We start from the raw sequence: 16297 nt of genomic DNA on the forward strand, positions 1-16297 counted from the left end.
GTGATGTATGCATACATACATGTGTGTGTGTGTATATATATATATATATATATATATATATATATATATATGTACATACACACACACGTATGTATGTATAAATGCAGGCACACACACATTCAGTATCCTGATTTCCAAAATCAAATATTCATTATTACTAGCACCTATGAATGCTGTCTATAGCATTGTCCTCCTTTGGACTTCAGTACACATCTGCAGCTCCTCCTTCCCTTCCAGGCAGACTGTAGCATTCACTGTTGCTTGAAATGTTTGTCTTCCATGGAGATGTAATGGATGAATCCATGATCCAGGAACTATAAACTAGTTTCCAGTTGCAAATTCTGCATAGTCTTTTTAGGGCCCTGTATGTGTTCATGTGGCTGTGACAAACATGACAACAATTACTCATATGCAGAGGTGTACGCAAATGCCATGTATAAACATGTAAGCAACTGTATAGACTTGTCTGTACCTTACCGGATCAAATCCAGGTCTTCCCAAAAAAAAACAAGTTACTCTGTTGGACATAAAGTGTAAACAGGTTGTATAACAAGAGGAAGAGACTGATGTCTAAAACAAGAGGGAACTGATTTAGCAGAGGGAGAATTCCATCCACAGCTTGAACAAGCAAATCAGAAGTCTTGTCAAGTCCTGTAAAGCTAATTATGAAGCTGAAATAGAATCCCTAGCTAAGGATAATCATAAGACATTCTTTAACTACATCTGAAATCTAAAAGGGAATGCCCAGCTATGTGCTGAGCTGGTTGTGGACAGCTTCACTCATACTATACCAGAGAAATTGCCAACCTGCTAACTGACAGATTTAGTGTAAACTTCAGCCCCCTCTCCCCACCAGCTATGCCCAAAGCATACCTGACTCTGCCTATTATCTCTAGAGATCAGGTCATTTTGGCAGTGTTCAGTGCCAAAAACATGGGCTCAGTGGAACCAGATAACATCCCAGGTTTCTTACTAAACAGTCTAAAACAGGACTTAGTGGAGCCACTTTGTGCCCTCTTTAAAAATAGCTTGAGAACTGGCTTTGCTCTAGCAGAGTGGAGAACAGCAACAGTAATCCCCTTGTACAAGGTGTGGCCATCAACTGATCCTGGGAACTATATACCCATACGTCTAACCAGCCTGATCTGCAAGGCCATGGAAAGAATCATCATGGACCTTATTAACAAGGACATAGGCTACCTTCAAACTCTTGACCCAATCCAGTTTGGCTTTGTTAAGGCTAGATCATGCTTGTTAAACCTAGTGAACTTCTTTGAGAAGGTCACCAAAGCCTTTGATGAAGGAAAGGCACTGCATACCATCTACCAAGACCTGGCCAATGCTTTTGAGACAACCCCCAACTCGGGTATTACTGAGAAATTCTCCTAGCTGGGGATTAACCCTTACATCACTAGATGCGTAGCCAGTTGACTCACCAACAGAACGCATACTGTCAAATTTGGTGACTCCACCTCTACTAGTAGACCAGTCAACAGTGGTTTACCACAAGGATCTGTGCTGAATCCTTTACTGTTTGGAATCTATTTCTCAGAAGTCCAGGCTAAGTAGACAGGCTTTAGTTTACCATGTTTGATGATGATTGCAAATTGGGTGCAATCACTGAGTTCCCCAGTGATGTTAACATATTACAGAAGGGGCTAGCACAGACAAATGATTGGTGCTAAAGCTACAGACTAAAAAAATGCAAAAAAGTGCATTATTATCCCCTTCGGCAAAGTGAAATTCCCTACTAATTACAATATTGACAGCACCCCCTTAAGTTCAAACCCAGGGGTGCCAGATCTGGGAACACAGATAAATGGCAATCTGAACATTGACCACCAAGTTTCCACAGTGGTAAGGAAAGTGTTCTACATTGCGCATCTTGTAAGTAAGGGCATCGCATCCAGTTCTAAGGATGTTGTAACCCCATTGTACTTGACCCTTATTAGACCATTAATACAGTACAATGCTCCCTTTTGCATGTACCTCACCAGGTACCTGCAGCAGCTGAAGAGACCCCAGAGGTTTCTCACCATAAGATACAGCCATGTCACTGTACTCTGTATCTTATAGGTTGTTGAGAGGTGACTTGTGTCTGGCCTACAGCGCAGTCTCTGACCTAACCCTAATGGAAATACAACACATCCCCAAGTCGAATGGCACTAGAATCACTCACTCTAGGGATCTTAGCCTAGCCTGTGACATAAACATAACATGCTGGAGAGACAGATATCTCTCTCAGAGATTGCTGCACCTCTGGAATTAACTTCCAATTAATATGAAACAGAGCTCTTCTCTGACCCTGTTTAAACGCAACCTAGACAGATAGATTGGTGACCGCAAATTCACCCTGGGTGTGGTGCCTGTGTCCCTTATGGACAGGGTAGTCAGTGTTGATTATAGACTCACTCTGAGAATGATGTCCATCTGACTAGACAGTTGGGGCAACTTGGGATTAACATGGCTGGGCTTGTAAGGGCCATAGGGCTATTAGCCTAGTAACCTCCTATGAACCTATGAATTACATCTGGCTAGGTGTTTGATTCCAGAAATAAGGTCTGTCACTAGTGTGGGAATGTCTAGTGATTATATACAAGGACAAGTTTTTAGATATGCTGAGGCTTCCATTTATGGCAATAAATGGGGACTTTTCTGTATAGTTTCATGTTGTTGATATTCTTATGTTCAGATTAAAGCTTTGTATGTTATGCAGGTATCTTTATAGTCTGTAGATGGCTAATATGAAGATGTCATAAATATGCAAGTCTAGTTTTGTGGGGGCATTAGATGGGCAAAAGGAAATAATGTACATAAATGTGTATGTTAGTGTAAACCAAGACTTGGGCAAGAATAGGTTGTAGGAACTTGATAGGAAATAGAGAAGTAAACAGCCTAAGTCAGAGAGACAGCGAGTGGAATTACATGCCAGGGATATATAAAGGCTGGATGGTCATGGCTGGCTAATGTGCTAAGATGCTGAAGTGGGGAGAGTATGACTGGAAAAACAAAAATGAAGAAACATTGATGCATGCATGAAGAATGTATAAAATATGGGCTGGACAGAAGAAAATGAAGGGAGAAATGAATACTGTCCATGGAAGAACTGGGGGTATGGAGGGACAGCTAGTGATTTTAGGGGTGGACGTCAAGAAAAATAAGGGGCATCGAAGTAAAAGCCAAAATTTTCGCTGGTGCTTAGGTACTCTGAATGCTTTTCTGACTGGGAAGGCAAATGCAGTGATATAGCAGTGGTGAGGATAGCAAATGAAATGTTTCATTCTGTCTAATGTTTGTTTTCCTCCAACAGGTTTAAAATCTGTGGAACACAAGGGGCGGGAAAGACAGAGGAAGAAACATAAAAAAGAGAGGCAGCAGAAAGGTAAGAAAATAAAGGAGAAAAAGACAGGAATACGTGTGTTCACAGGAGAGTAACATTTAAATGGTACGTCATTTATACCTGCAACTGTGTCTGCAGTGTTCCACATCACACATGTAGCCTTACCCCTGCTACACCTCAAAGGCATCAGAAGAAGACCACAGAGAATGCTAACAGTATAAATCACAATACAGGATTTGTGGATTTCATTATCAAGTTAAGCAGCTTAAATGTGGTAAAAGATTTAAGGTGAACAACTAAAGCCAAATGTTATGTTACTTGTTCATTTTAAACTCCTTTTGACATATTTATGATGTTTTCCTTTTATAGCTCCATGTGAGAGCTGTTCTGTTTAATCAGGACAGAAGTAGTTCACATTTCATTAGCACAACTGCCCATTAGCATGAATGACTTATATCAGAATGCATGTAATTGACTTTTAACCAGAAAAAATTAATGTAAAAATGTGTCAGAACGTTTTTTTTTTTCAAATTAAGTTAAAAATGATTTCAGTTAGTTACATAATCACCTACATTAAACTGAGAATCAAGTCACTGTATACAAGATGGGATTGCCTTTGAAAGGGAAATTGGCTAGACTTAATTCATTCCCTCCAGTGGAGCTCAGGAAGTTTGCATTGTAATTTTCAATGGGTGGAGCCTAAGCCTTTTGACAGAATCAAATTATGTTCTCACATTTCAAACAAATGTTCATATCTCTAGAACCATAGGGATTATGAAAGAAGTATAAATAAACCCTTCAGCACAAACTATTTTTATAATGGCAGTATTCTTTACGTTCTAGGCCTTAAACTGAATTTTATAAGTCACAGTAAACACAGTCGGGGTAATTCAATAAAGCCTATACGGAGCAATTCTCCATGTAGGAATAGTGTTGTGTCCAAACACGGAATATGGCTGCTGAGCGATCCAGGAAACAGAGCTGGGAACGTACACGTGCATGCGGACACCGTGCGGACACGGAGGTGTCCGCAAAATGCAAATCACCTCATAGGCTGGTGAAAATTATGCTAATGAGGTGATTTTACGATTCAGCAAGCAGAAAGGCACCCGTGTAGGTGCAGTGTCAGTATAAGAAATGTATGTGGTTACAAACGGTGTAAGGGAGTATAAACTTTAAACAGGGGCTATAAAAGCCCCCCCAAAAAGTGTGGATATCGCACAGTAGGTATGAAAATGGCCAAAACTATGAACAGCGATTTAAAAAAGAAATGCAAATTATAAAAAATATATATTATTTGTAATGCATATGTTACATTTAAGCAGTGAGTAGCAATACGCAAACATGCCATTTTGCAAAAAAAAAAAAAAAACTGTAAAATATGAAATTTACACATATGCAAAAGTATTGCATTATGTAAATGAACCAGGGTTATTGAATAGCAAAAAGGGCCATTCTGTCTGTAGGTACTAACCGTGGTAGGGCTAGAACTGTGTTGGTGTAGGCAGAACAGATAGCTAACATCAAAAGGGAGTGTGTCACAGCATGTTTAAGCTGATTGGAGCTTAGCGGTACTTGTTTGTGCTCAGCTAAGCGTGGGAGGGGGGCATGTCTGATGCTGCTAAGTGATGCTTAGCCCAGCGGCGCTTGTTTTAGCTGGTTAAAGAAAAGCTAAGCATGCCTGTGTACAGGGGAGGTCCAAACTGCTGAGCAATGTTTCCACTAGTGCCAAGGGTTTGCACGGAGCTTAGCAGTGAAAGGTATTAAAAACAATTAAAAAAATAAAAGGAGATAGCCTGGGAAAGCCAATCAAGTATAAATGACTGATAAGCCCTGTTCCACTGACACTGGCTCATTCAAACCCCTCAATGATGTACCTGGCAGATGGAATGTATCATAGTCACCCAGTCACACAGGCTCCATCTGCAGCACACCAGTATAATGTATGCATACACCCTTCAGTCTGATTTTTCCCACATACTCTGCATCATTGGAGTACACACTTGGGAATTTTAACTGACAAAATGATAAGGGCTGCTGCTGCTTTGCTACATCTGTATGTGCTAGAGGCTAAGGTCAGTGAGGATGCTGATGCTGACAATAAGCCCAGACTGAGAAGGAGAAGAGTGTTCAGGCCCAGGGTAACCTTTCAGGGGCTACATGAGATGGAGATAGTAGAGCGCTACAGGGTGGACAGCGACATACTACAGGAAGTCACTGAGCTCTGCCACCCTCACCTCAGACACAGAGCTAACAGAGGAGAACTCATCCCAGTGGAAATAAAGGTATGTGTCGCCTTAAGAATAACTAGCTACAGGTACTTTCCAAAGACCTACTGGGGACATCATTGGGGTCTAACAGGCATCCACATCCAGGGTACTGCACCATTTCCTTGATGCCATGCTAGCACATGCCAGTGAGCACATTTATTTACCCCATACCCCTGAGGAGAGGACCAGCAATATGTATCTCTTCTACCATGTAGCACAATACCAGAGGTACTGGGTGCCATAAACTGCACACATGTGCACATCAAAGCACCACCCAGTAAGGAGGGTAGAGTCTACGTCAACCACAAGGGGTATCACTTTATCAACTGCCAGGTCATGTGCAATGCCCTGGGCATTATCATGAATGTGTGCTGGCAGCCCTGGCAGTTATCACGACTCCCACATCTGGTATGCATTAGACCTGTACCAGGCATTTGTCAGGGGGGATATCCCATATTGTCATCTATAGGGGGATGCTGGCTAAGCACTTGAACCTTGGATGATGACACCCATCAGAAATGCACACAGACCAACTGAAGAACGCCATAATGAGGCACACACACAAACTAGGAACATAATAGAGCATGTGTTTGGGCTGCTCAAGTTACGGTTCCACTGTCTTGACATATCCGGTGGAGCCCTGCAGTACTCTAAAGCCACATGTGCACACATGTTCATAGTATGTGCCATGCTACACAATATGATACTGCGGAAACAACTGTAGCAGAAACATCACAGGAAAGGGACACACAGCCCCCCACCAGTGCCGAGGTCCCCACAGGCACAGGGGGACTCGTAGAAGGAACCAGCTGAGGCTGTCCCTGTAGGCAGATGTTGGCATGCCCAGTATGTCCTGGCCTAGCCAAAGAGGCAATGCATAGCACATGCACTGACAACCTAGGGACCCAGGGACTGACACTTCCCTCCAACACATGTACGTAGTAAAAAGGATGCCAGCTACACCACACTACCTATACCTTACCATGTATAGGGTGTGTATTGCATGCATCTGACAATCATCCCTAACATATTGTCCTCTCAACTGCTGCAGGCACAAGGTAAGTCACTCTTCTTAACAACAAATAAATGGGGTAGTGGACTGTAGTAGCACATGTATGGTATTGCTGCATGTATGCAAGGGAATGGACTGGCCTACCAGAATAGCAGCAGGCAACTGACAGCTTTGTGGGACAACAGGGACTCTCTGCCAAATACTGGCTGCTGCAGAATATGCAGTAGGCCCCAAGCCAGCTAAACCCACTGCAGTATGTGAGGGACTTACAAACAGCGGGATCATAGGACAGATGCATGTATGTCAATGCTGGAGTCCCCTACATACCTCTCAACCTCTTAGAGCAAGAAATCTGTACAAAGCCATACATAAATGTGGGACAAATGCCCAAAAAAGGGGAAAGTTTTTAAATGTCATTCTTACAAACTTAAAAAGTTGATAGAATAACATCTTTTGCATTAGCATGAATTTTTCTGAAGGATATTAAGTCTGAAATGCAAATGTCTGTCATTATTTTCTAACTTCAGTCTTTAATGATTTGCCAGTACTTTGCCAGAAAACTACAGTTTTATGAAAAACAGACCCCAAATATGAGACAAACATCTGGACATTCTTTGAAAATCTGTATGGTTGAGAGGTATGGTCCCCTATCCCCGACACACCTGTATTCCCATGCAACTGCAGTAACATTTATGTTTGTAAGGCAATAGCAGCAGATCACACATTCCCAGGACTGTTCCCATCAACTTGCTAACTTGTTCCATTTCCACAATATGCAGGGGTTAATGTGCTATGTATGTGTGTGGTTAATAGTGTCAGGATTTAGACTGCACTGACTGGTGGCTGTCATGGCTTAGTGGGCTAAGTACATTACTGTGGTTGATAGAGTCCATGTTTTGAGACTGGCTGTGCCTACTATTTTGCATGTGAGCTACATCTACGGTAGGAGTTCTACAGACTGTCCAGATTTCATGTATTTGTTACTGCAGGGAAGCTGGACAAAGCCAGAGACAATGGAGGAACAGGGGGCCACAGATATGGACAATACACAGCTCTGAGTAACCTAGATGGTGCCTAGTAGAACAGCAGGTTGAGACAAGTCAGTGCAGTGCTAGGATATAAAGGCTGGCATGTAACTGTGTCAGTACTGACAAGAAGTCAGTGGGCACCATCCATACTCCATGAATTACAGGGTTTTGCAGAATGTCCACACTTATGCCTCATATATCTGTTCTGTTTGTCATAACATTGCATTTGTCTGGCAAACTATTGTCAAACCAATAAAGGTTGATGTGAAACCATAATGAAAGACAGTTGTGATGCAGACTTCATACCCATAAGAAAATGCACGCTAATCACACAAAAACATACTCGGAGGCTCTAAATAAAGATCTGCCTAAGCAGCAGAGACCTCCAAAGCAGACACCCAAGCAACCGCTACCCCAAATCAAAACACGTGCAACACATATCTCACAAAGCCAGTGTGCCGAACAGTCACAGCCCTTAAGACTAAACAACACACCTGATACACTTGTAATAGGTGACTCTATTGTCAGGCACACTGACGTCCCGCTCACCAGGCTGAACAAGGAGAGGGTTACGGTGAGCAGCCTGTCGGGCGCTAGGATCCGCCACATAACACAAGCACTCAGGTCACTCCAAGGCAAGTACAAATATGACTCAGTCATTGTCCATGCTGGTGTGAATGACCTGAGACGTACCTCCCTGGACTACATGAAAAGAGACATAAAGGAGCTCTCTGAGCATGTAGCCCAGGCTGGTATGACCCTGACCTTGAGTAGCATCTTACCCTCACCAAGAATGATGCCACAATATGAAGACAAGATGATCAATTTCAACAATTGGCTTAAGTACTGGTGTCATTCAAAGGGCATCCAATGCCTGTCAGCTTGGGATGATATGCTCGACAAGCCACGATGCTTCGCTAGGGACAGCTTGCACCTGTCACCCCTGGGCTTTCGGATATTGGTAAAGGCTCTTGCTACCCCCATAGTGCCTTTTTTAGGCAAGGCTAAAAAGACAAACCCACCTACATAGGTATCACAATGGATAAGAAACTAAGAGTAATGCTACTCAACACCAGAAGTCTAAACCTCAAGATGCATGCACTCGAAACTCTCCTTAGCATGGAGAACATCGATATCTGTGCAGTAACAGAAACCTGGTTCAGGGCTCCCGAGAGCACCCCAGCACTACCAGGTTATACCTCATACCATGCTTTTCGGCCCCAAAACTTGGACCGAACCACAAAAGGAGGGGGAGTATCGATATTCATCAAAGATACCCACACCTCCAGGTTGGTGGCAAAGCACGAAGCATCAGAGACTATCCATGTGCAACTAACAGTGGGTAAAACTGCCTTCCAGTTTATAGCCTGCTACAGACCACCCTCCCAAACCCAGGAACCCCACTCGGCCTTTCTGAGAACACTGGAAAATATGAAGGTCTCTCCAAACACCATTATATTGGGCGACTTCAACTACCCAAACATAGACTGGGAGCATTACTCTAGCTCCAACACCCTAGCCCAAAGGTTCCTAGAATTTATAAACTCAAATGCTATGGAACAACTTGTCACCACTCCCACAAGAGGGGAAAACATACTGGACCTTATCATCACCAACATGGGGACTCTATGCTCCTGACCAGAAGTGTATCCCTCACTGGTAAGATCAGACCATAAACTAATCTCACTGGATATTCACATCCCGACCCCAACCCCTGCCCAGAAAACCACAGTGAAAAACTTCTCTAAAGCAAATTTCACACTCCTCAAAACCAAGGTGGAATCCTTCAAAGCCCCCGGGCCTGTGGAAAGTACGGCCCAGACCGCAGAATCCTTTATAAACGCATACTATGAACACCTTCAGGAATGCATGGATCATGCGATCCCAAATAAAACCAAGATCCAATCCTCCAAAGGCAGACATCCTGTCTGGTGGACCCCAGCCATAAACAAACTATACAATAGAAGGAGGAAGCTACTAAATGATAGAGCAAAATCCCAAAAAGGGAAGGCATCACTGATCAGTATTAGCAAAAAACTACGGGCACTCATAAAATTGTCTAAGGCCAGCTTCGAGAGAAAAATTGCACAGGACACTATGGATATTCACAAGGCTTTCTTTAGTTATGTTAGGAACCTGGGTGGTAATTCCCAGATATGCTCAGAATTAGTCCAAAATGACAAAAAATACACTGAACCCACAGACATTGCCAACATCCTAGCTGACAGGTTCAGCGCAAACTTCTCCCCCCCCACCAAAAGGGCAAATATCTATCCCAGCAGAGTGCTGCCCCTGACATCTCAGATGCTCAGGTAAGAGCCGCCTCTCCAAAGCAAAAACACAGCATCAATGGGACCAGACGGTGTCCCGGCTGCGTCCTACATGAACTCCAAGAAGAGCTAAACCCAAACATAAAACTACTGTTCAATCTCAGCCTTACTACAGGATATGTGCCCAAAGAGTGGCGTGCAGCAACAGTGGTCCCTCTCCATAAAGGTGGTGCCTCAACGGATCCTGGAAACTATTGCCCCATAAGCCTGACTAGCTTGGTCTGCAAAGCTATGGAAAGGATCATCATGGACCTCATAAATAAAGATATTGGGGACCTACAGACACTGGATCCTACCCAGTTCGGCTTTGTTAAGGGCAGATCCTGCCTCTTAAACCTGGTTGATTTCTTTGAAACAGTCACCAAGGCCATTGACGAGGGGAAGGTAGTCCACACAGCCTACCTGGACCTCGCAAAAGCCTTCGATACAATACCCCACTCAGGCATTATAGATAAGCTCACCAGCTTAAATATAAACCCCTATGTCACTAGATGGATTGCAAACTGGCTCAAGGACAGAACCCACATGGTTAGAATTGCTGGAGCCATGTCAGACTCCAAATCAGTTACAAGTGGTGTCCCACAAGGCTCAGTCCTGGAACCTCTCTTGTTCGGTATATATTTCTCGGAGGTACAGGCCAACACGGAAGGACTGTGGCTGACCAAGTTCGCAGATGACTGCAAACTTGGCGCCATAATCGACTCTCCAGCCGACACAAGCATTCTCCAAAAGGGCCTCATAGAAACAGGCAACTGGTGCCAGAGCCATGGCCTCAAGCTAAATGCCAAAAAGTGTATAGTCATCCCCTTTGGCAAAAACAAAGTGCCCACAAAGTACCACATAGGTGGTAATCCATTAAGTACAGAAGAAGTTATTAGGGACCTGGGGACCCAAGTTGATAGCAATCTCTCATTTGACAACCACGTGGCCATAGTGGTTAGAAAAACATTTTATATAGCCCACGTAATTATGAAGGGATTCACATCTAGATCAGGGGAGGTCATCGTGCCTATTTACTCATCCCTCATCAGGCCCATAATTGAGTACAATGCCCCTTTTGAGATGTACCTTACCAGACACCTGCAGCAACTGGAAAGACCCCAAATGTACCTCACCAAGAGGACCAAAGGGCTCAAACAGATGCCATATGCTGCCCAGTTAAAGAAACTCCAGCTCTACTCAGTGGCATACCGCCTGTTCAGAGGCGATCTGTGCCTGACGTATAAAGCCATGTCCAACCCGGAATTAATGGACATGCTGCACCTCAGAAAATCCAAATCCCATCGAGCTACGTGCTCGAGAGACTTGAACCTCAGCACTGAAATAAATAGGACATGCTGGAGGGACAGATTCATAACCCAGAGGCTCCCTTCACTCTGGAATAAAATCCCAGTCCAGGTTAGGCAGAGTCCCTCATTGACTCTCTTCAAGAGGAATCTTGATGAGTGGATGGGAGATCGTAGGTTTACCCGAGTATCACTTCTGTGTCACTGTTAGACAGAGGCACAGTATACTAACCTTGAAAAAGGGCATAGCAAAATAAATTTAAAATGGGTGGCGAAAGCCAAACACATTCTGGCTAGGCTTATAAATGCCCTAGGGCAGATAGCATAGTGTGAACCTATGAACCTATAATATGAAACCAGTCAACCAACTGTCTACATTTGTAAGAGCAATATTAAAAACCTGTCCCCATGTTTGGGCCAGTGTCCTACTGTTATATATGGCTCTGTCCAGATGTCTGCCTGTAAGAGTTTGAGAGGTATGGCCAACATGTACGCTTATAATAGTGCAACACAAACCATCTCAGGACTGCAGCAGATGTATGGGTCACAATGCTGGACAACCTGCAAAACCGGTACAGTCAGAGATGTGAAATCCATAACCCTGTGTGTGGTGTTACAACTTCTATCACAGTCACACCATAAGTACAACTACATAGAGCAGCAACTGTGGACAAAGCCTAGAACTAGAGCAGAGCAGGACAAAGGCCCACATATAAAGGGAAGGAGGAACCACTGGCCAGACAAATGTAGTCTGTGCAGACAACAATTCATGCAGTAGAATGGGTTACCTACAGTGTATGGAGTCAGTAGCCAAATGTCTGTCGGTGGTTCCTCACATTAATCTATACTGATCTGCCACTGACATACCAGGAAATTCCAGTGCTATGTAAAATGTACCACACATGTTATGCAAAGCTCTGCTCAGTCCAATACACTCTGTACCCACCCTAGATATGATTCAGTTAATAAGGATAGCACACAGCCAAGAGATCCCTCAGCAGGTATATCACTGTGGTGCTGGACTGTTTAAACAGGTTCATCAGCCAATTGGCTGTAGCACACAAAATCCTGGACTGGAGTACAGGTAGGTCTGGCCTGGAGTCCCACTGTTAGTATTGATGTCATACTGGGCATGCTCCTACACTTAGCTAATTTCAGCCATGTGTGAACCCACATCTGACTATAGAACTGTGTTGTACATATATGCTTGTGCATACAGACAGCTATGTATACCTTAACTGTTTCTCCCCGCCCCCATCAGGCAGGATTACCCTCATCTATCTGTATGTTGCACATAAAGATATATCTGGATCTGTTGAGTGTGTTATGCACAAATATATCAATTATAGAGAGGCAGAGACAGGGGGAGAGAGAGAGAGAGAGCTAGAGAGACAGAGAGACCCTGAAAGGCATAGTGTGATGTAGTGCTGCAGCCACTCGTACACCAGTTGTGGCTCCTGCAAGTACTATGGTGAGCCCAATTGTGTAATAGTAGGTAGATAGGGGTTGTAATCTCACATGACCTGCTGTGTGTGTGTGTGTGTGTGTGTGTGTGTGTGTGTGTGTGTGTGTGTTTTTCTGTATCTGTTACACATACATCAGAATACACATGCCCAGCAGGCCATTGTCTGTGTAATGGTCACCCATTTTATGACCCTGTGACTAGTGTCTCCACAGCAGTGGCCTACCTGTCAGCATCTACTGATGTCATCCACCCCAACATTAGTGGCAAACACTCTCCAAATGAATAACCTCTGTGGCGCATGCAATAAGTAAGTAGCACTGTAGTGTAGACAGGTAGTGGTTCTAATCCCAACAACGGCAACTCAGAGAGTGTGTGTGTGTGTGTGTGTGTGTGTGTGTGTGTGTGTGTGTGTGTGTGTGTGTGTGTGTGTGTTTCTTTCTGTGTTTAAATATATCCCCTTCTGGCTGTATGTATTTCCTGCCTATGTGTGTGCAAAGCTAATACATTTTAAGGCTTGTTCCACCCTATTAAGCCCCCGTTACACTACTTTACAGGACCTGTAGATGTCATCCACCTTAGATGCACTGTTGGACACTCTCCTGGCATATAAGCCCCATGACACACGCAATAAGTACATAGCACTATAGTACATACAACTAGATAGGTAGGAGTTCTAATCTCAATACTGGCAACTGTGTGAGTGTATATGTGAGAGTTTGTGTGCGTGTTTGTGTGTGTCTGTGTGCGTGTGAAGCATATCCTCTGTTGCAGTGTGTCTGTCCTGTGTGTGCTGGTTGGTTATACCATTTTGAGGCCTGTTCCACCCTGTTAAGCCCCCATTGCACTACTTTACAGGGCCTGTTGCACCGTTGGACACTCTTCAGGCATATAAGCTCCATGGCACATGCAGTAAGTACGTAGCACTATAGTACATACAACTAGATAGGTAGGGGTTCTAATCTCAGTACTGGCATCTGTGTGAGTGTATGTGTCTGTGTATGCATATCCCCTGTAGCAGCATAGCTGTCTTGCTTGTGTGTGTGTGTGTGTGTGTGTGTGTGTGTGTGTGTGTGTGTGTGTGTGTGTGTGTGTGTGTGTGTGTGTGTAATGGTTATACCATTTTGTGAGCCTGTGCCACCCTGTTAATCCCCCCATTGGCAACCTATTCAGGGCCTACTGATGTCATCCACCTTAGAAGCACAGTTAGACATTTTCCAACACAATAGCACTATGACGCTTGCAATACATATGTTAGTCTGTAGTGTACGTAACTAGATAGGTATGGGGTTGTAATCTCAAAAGTAGCAACTCTTTGAGTGTATGTGTGTTTAAATGCATGTCCCCGTGCAGCAGTGTGTGTGTGTGTGTGTGTGTGTGTGTGTGTGTGTGTGTGTGTGTGTGTGTGTGTGTGTCACAGTTATACCATTTTAAGGGCCTGTGCAAACCTATTAACCCCCCCCCAATGGCAGTCTTTACAGCACCTGCAGATGTCATCCACCTGATTAGTAGTGGCAAACACTGCAAAAACCATATAAGCTATTGGTGCATATAATATGTATATAGCACTATCGTATGTAATGTTAGGCAGGTGGGGATTCTACTGTCAACAAGGGCAGTTAATGAGTGGGTGTGTGTGTGTGTATGTATGTGTATCCCCTTGCAGCAGTGTGACTGTGTTAGGGCCACCACCATACCTCTCAACCCCTTAGAACAAGACATCTGGATAAAGCCATACAAAAAAGTGGGACACAGGCCAAACATTAGGGTCAATCTTTAAATATTGCTCTTACAAACATAGAAAGTAGATAGCATAACATGTGCATTAGCATGCATTTTCTGAAGGGTATGTAGTCTGAAATTAAAATATCTGTCATTGTCTAACATCAGTCTTTAATCATGTGATACTAATTTGTCAGAAAACCACAGTGTTATGACAAATGGACCAAATGTATGTGCCAAACATCAGGACATTCTGCAGAAATCTGTACAGGTGAGAGCTATGGCCACCACTTGTCCCACCCTGGAGGTTACAGTCTATGTTTGGCCAGGTATGACCTGTGAAAACAACTCATACAATACAGAGGTCCAAAGAGTGTAGGACAACAAACATTTCCTATAGTTGTCTAATAGTTGCATAAAGCAGTTATTTAACATCAGAAGTACCTTAATGTAATGAGAAATAGCATAAGCTATGGAAATGTGACACAAAGTAGCTGTCATATTGGAAAACCAAGAGAAGTCCTGTCCATTGCACTTGCTGTTGGTATGGTTTGTCCTGCCAGCTGTCATGATACTACAAGAAGTGTCTTACATTGCACATTTGATAAGGTGGCAACCCTACTCTGTGTTGCCCATGTGTGTGCAATATGTAGACATGTGGAGGCCCTGTGAGTAGCTGCTGTCCCCAGTGACCCACATGTATTTAGGCATGAATGCTAACTGCCTCCACCAACATTTGTAGGTACTGCCTAAGGCTGTGGTGACTGTAAGTAGTGTGCTATATGTCATTGACCCACAAACTGATGTTAACTCACTGCAATGGGGTCATACATCTGGTATGGAATGCTGCCAAGGTCCTGACATCAATCTGAATGCAGAAAACAGTAACATCTTAGCATATGGCAAGGACATGGCCATACCATTTCCCACATCAATGGCAACCCCATAAACACACAACCTGCGTTGAGAGACGTGGGTAGACAGGTTGATAACACTGCTGCATTCAGCCATCGAATAGCGGTAGTGGTCAGAAAAGGCTTGTACATGGCTCACCACATGGGTAAAGGGAGTGCATGCAGACTAAAGGTGGACATTACCTCTGTATTGTCCTCGAGTCAGTACAACAATAATTTAGTACCATGGCCCATTTGGTATGTATCTATCCAGACATCTACAGCAACTTGAAAGGCCATAGTAATACCTACAAAGGTAATCCATGGCCTCCAACTCCTGTTCCATGCAGACAGCCTTGAATCAGTAGTGGCCTATTCTGTATTGGACATGTTGTCCACAGGTGGCCTGTGGCATGCCTAGATGGCAATGTTGTGCTCAGCCCTTCAACATTTGGCCCATATATGTGTCTAACTCTTCGCACATTACCAGCACAACAGGCCTGAATCTGATATGCAACATCAGCAAAACCTGCTGGAGAGACAGGATTGTCTCCCAGAGGCTGCCCTGTAGCAGGAATGCACTTCCCAGACATGTCGAACAGAGTACATGCAGACCCTCATCAACTGCAACCGTGATGAGTGGATGGGAAACCACAAATCTGCCCCAGGGGTCGCACCTGTGTCCCTCAATGAAAGGGGCAACAGGTGCTGATCGATGATTCTGTCAGGGATAAAGTAATGGCTAGGCTTGTAAGGGACCGAGTGCCATTACGCTAGTAAACTTCTATGATCCTATGAACCTGTGATCGTACAGAACTTCCAGGTGACATGTATTAAGAGTAGCATGCTGTGTCAAGGGGTATGCATGCAAGATTACGCTGTCCACCCCCTTTGTCCCTCACACAGTGTTCTACGCATACGCACCTAGGTAACCATGCACATATACAGCCGTAC

The 16297-nt window shown here is 44.0% G+C and overlaps 1 protein-coding gene across 2 annotated transcripts in view; it reads left to right on the forward strand.

The window, feature by feature from the left end:
• Nucleotides 1-16297, forward strand: part of LOC122815126 (zinc finger protein 85-like) — a 383598-nt gene that overhangs the window by 169584 nt on the left and 197717 nt on the right. For both annotated transcript variants that reach the window (XM_044087376.1, XM_044087377.1), the window contains one exon: nt 3311-3382. In XM_044087376.1, the coding sequence (XP_043943311.1) occupies nt 3311-3382 (72 nt within the window). The remainder of the gene's footprint in view (nt 1-3310; nt 3383-16297) is intronic.

This window comes from Protopterus annectens, chromosome 11.part0, assembly GCF_019279795.1.
Source record: "Protopterus annectens isolate FY-2018-M chromosome 11.part0, PAN1.0, whole genome shotgun sequence".
Taxonomy (NCBI): domain Eukaryota; kingdom Metazoa; phylum Chordata; order Ceratodontiformes; family Protopteridae; genus Protopterus; species Protopterus annectens.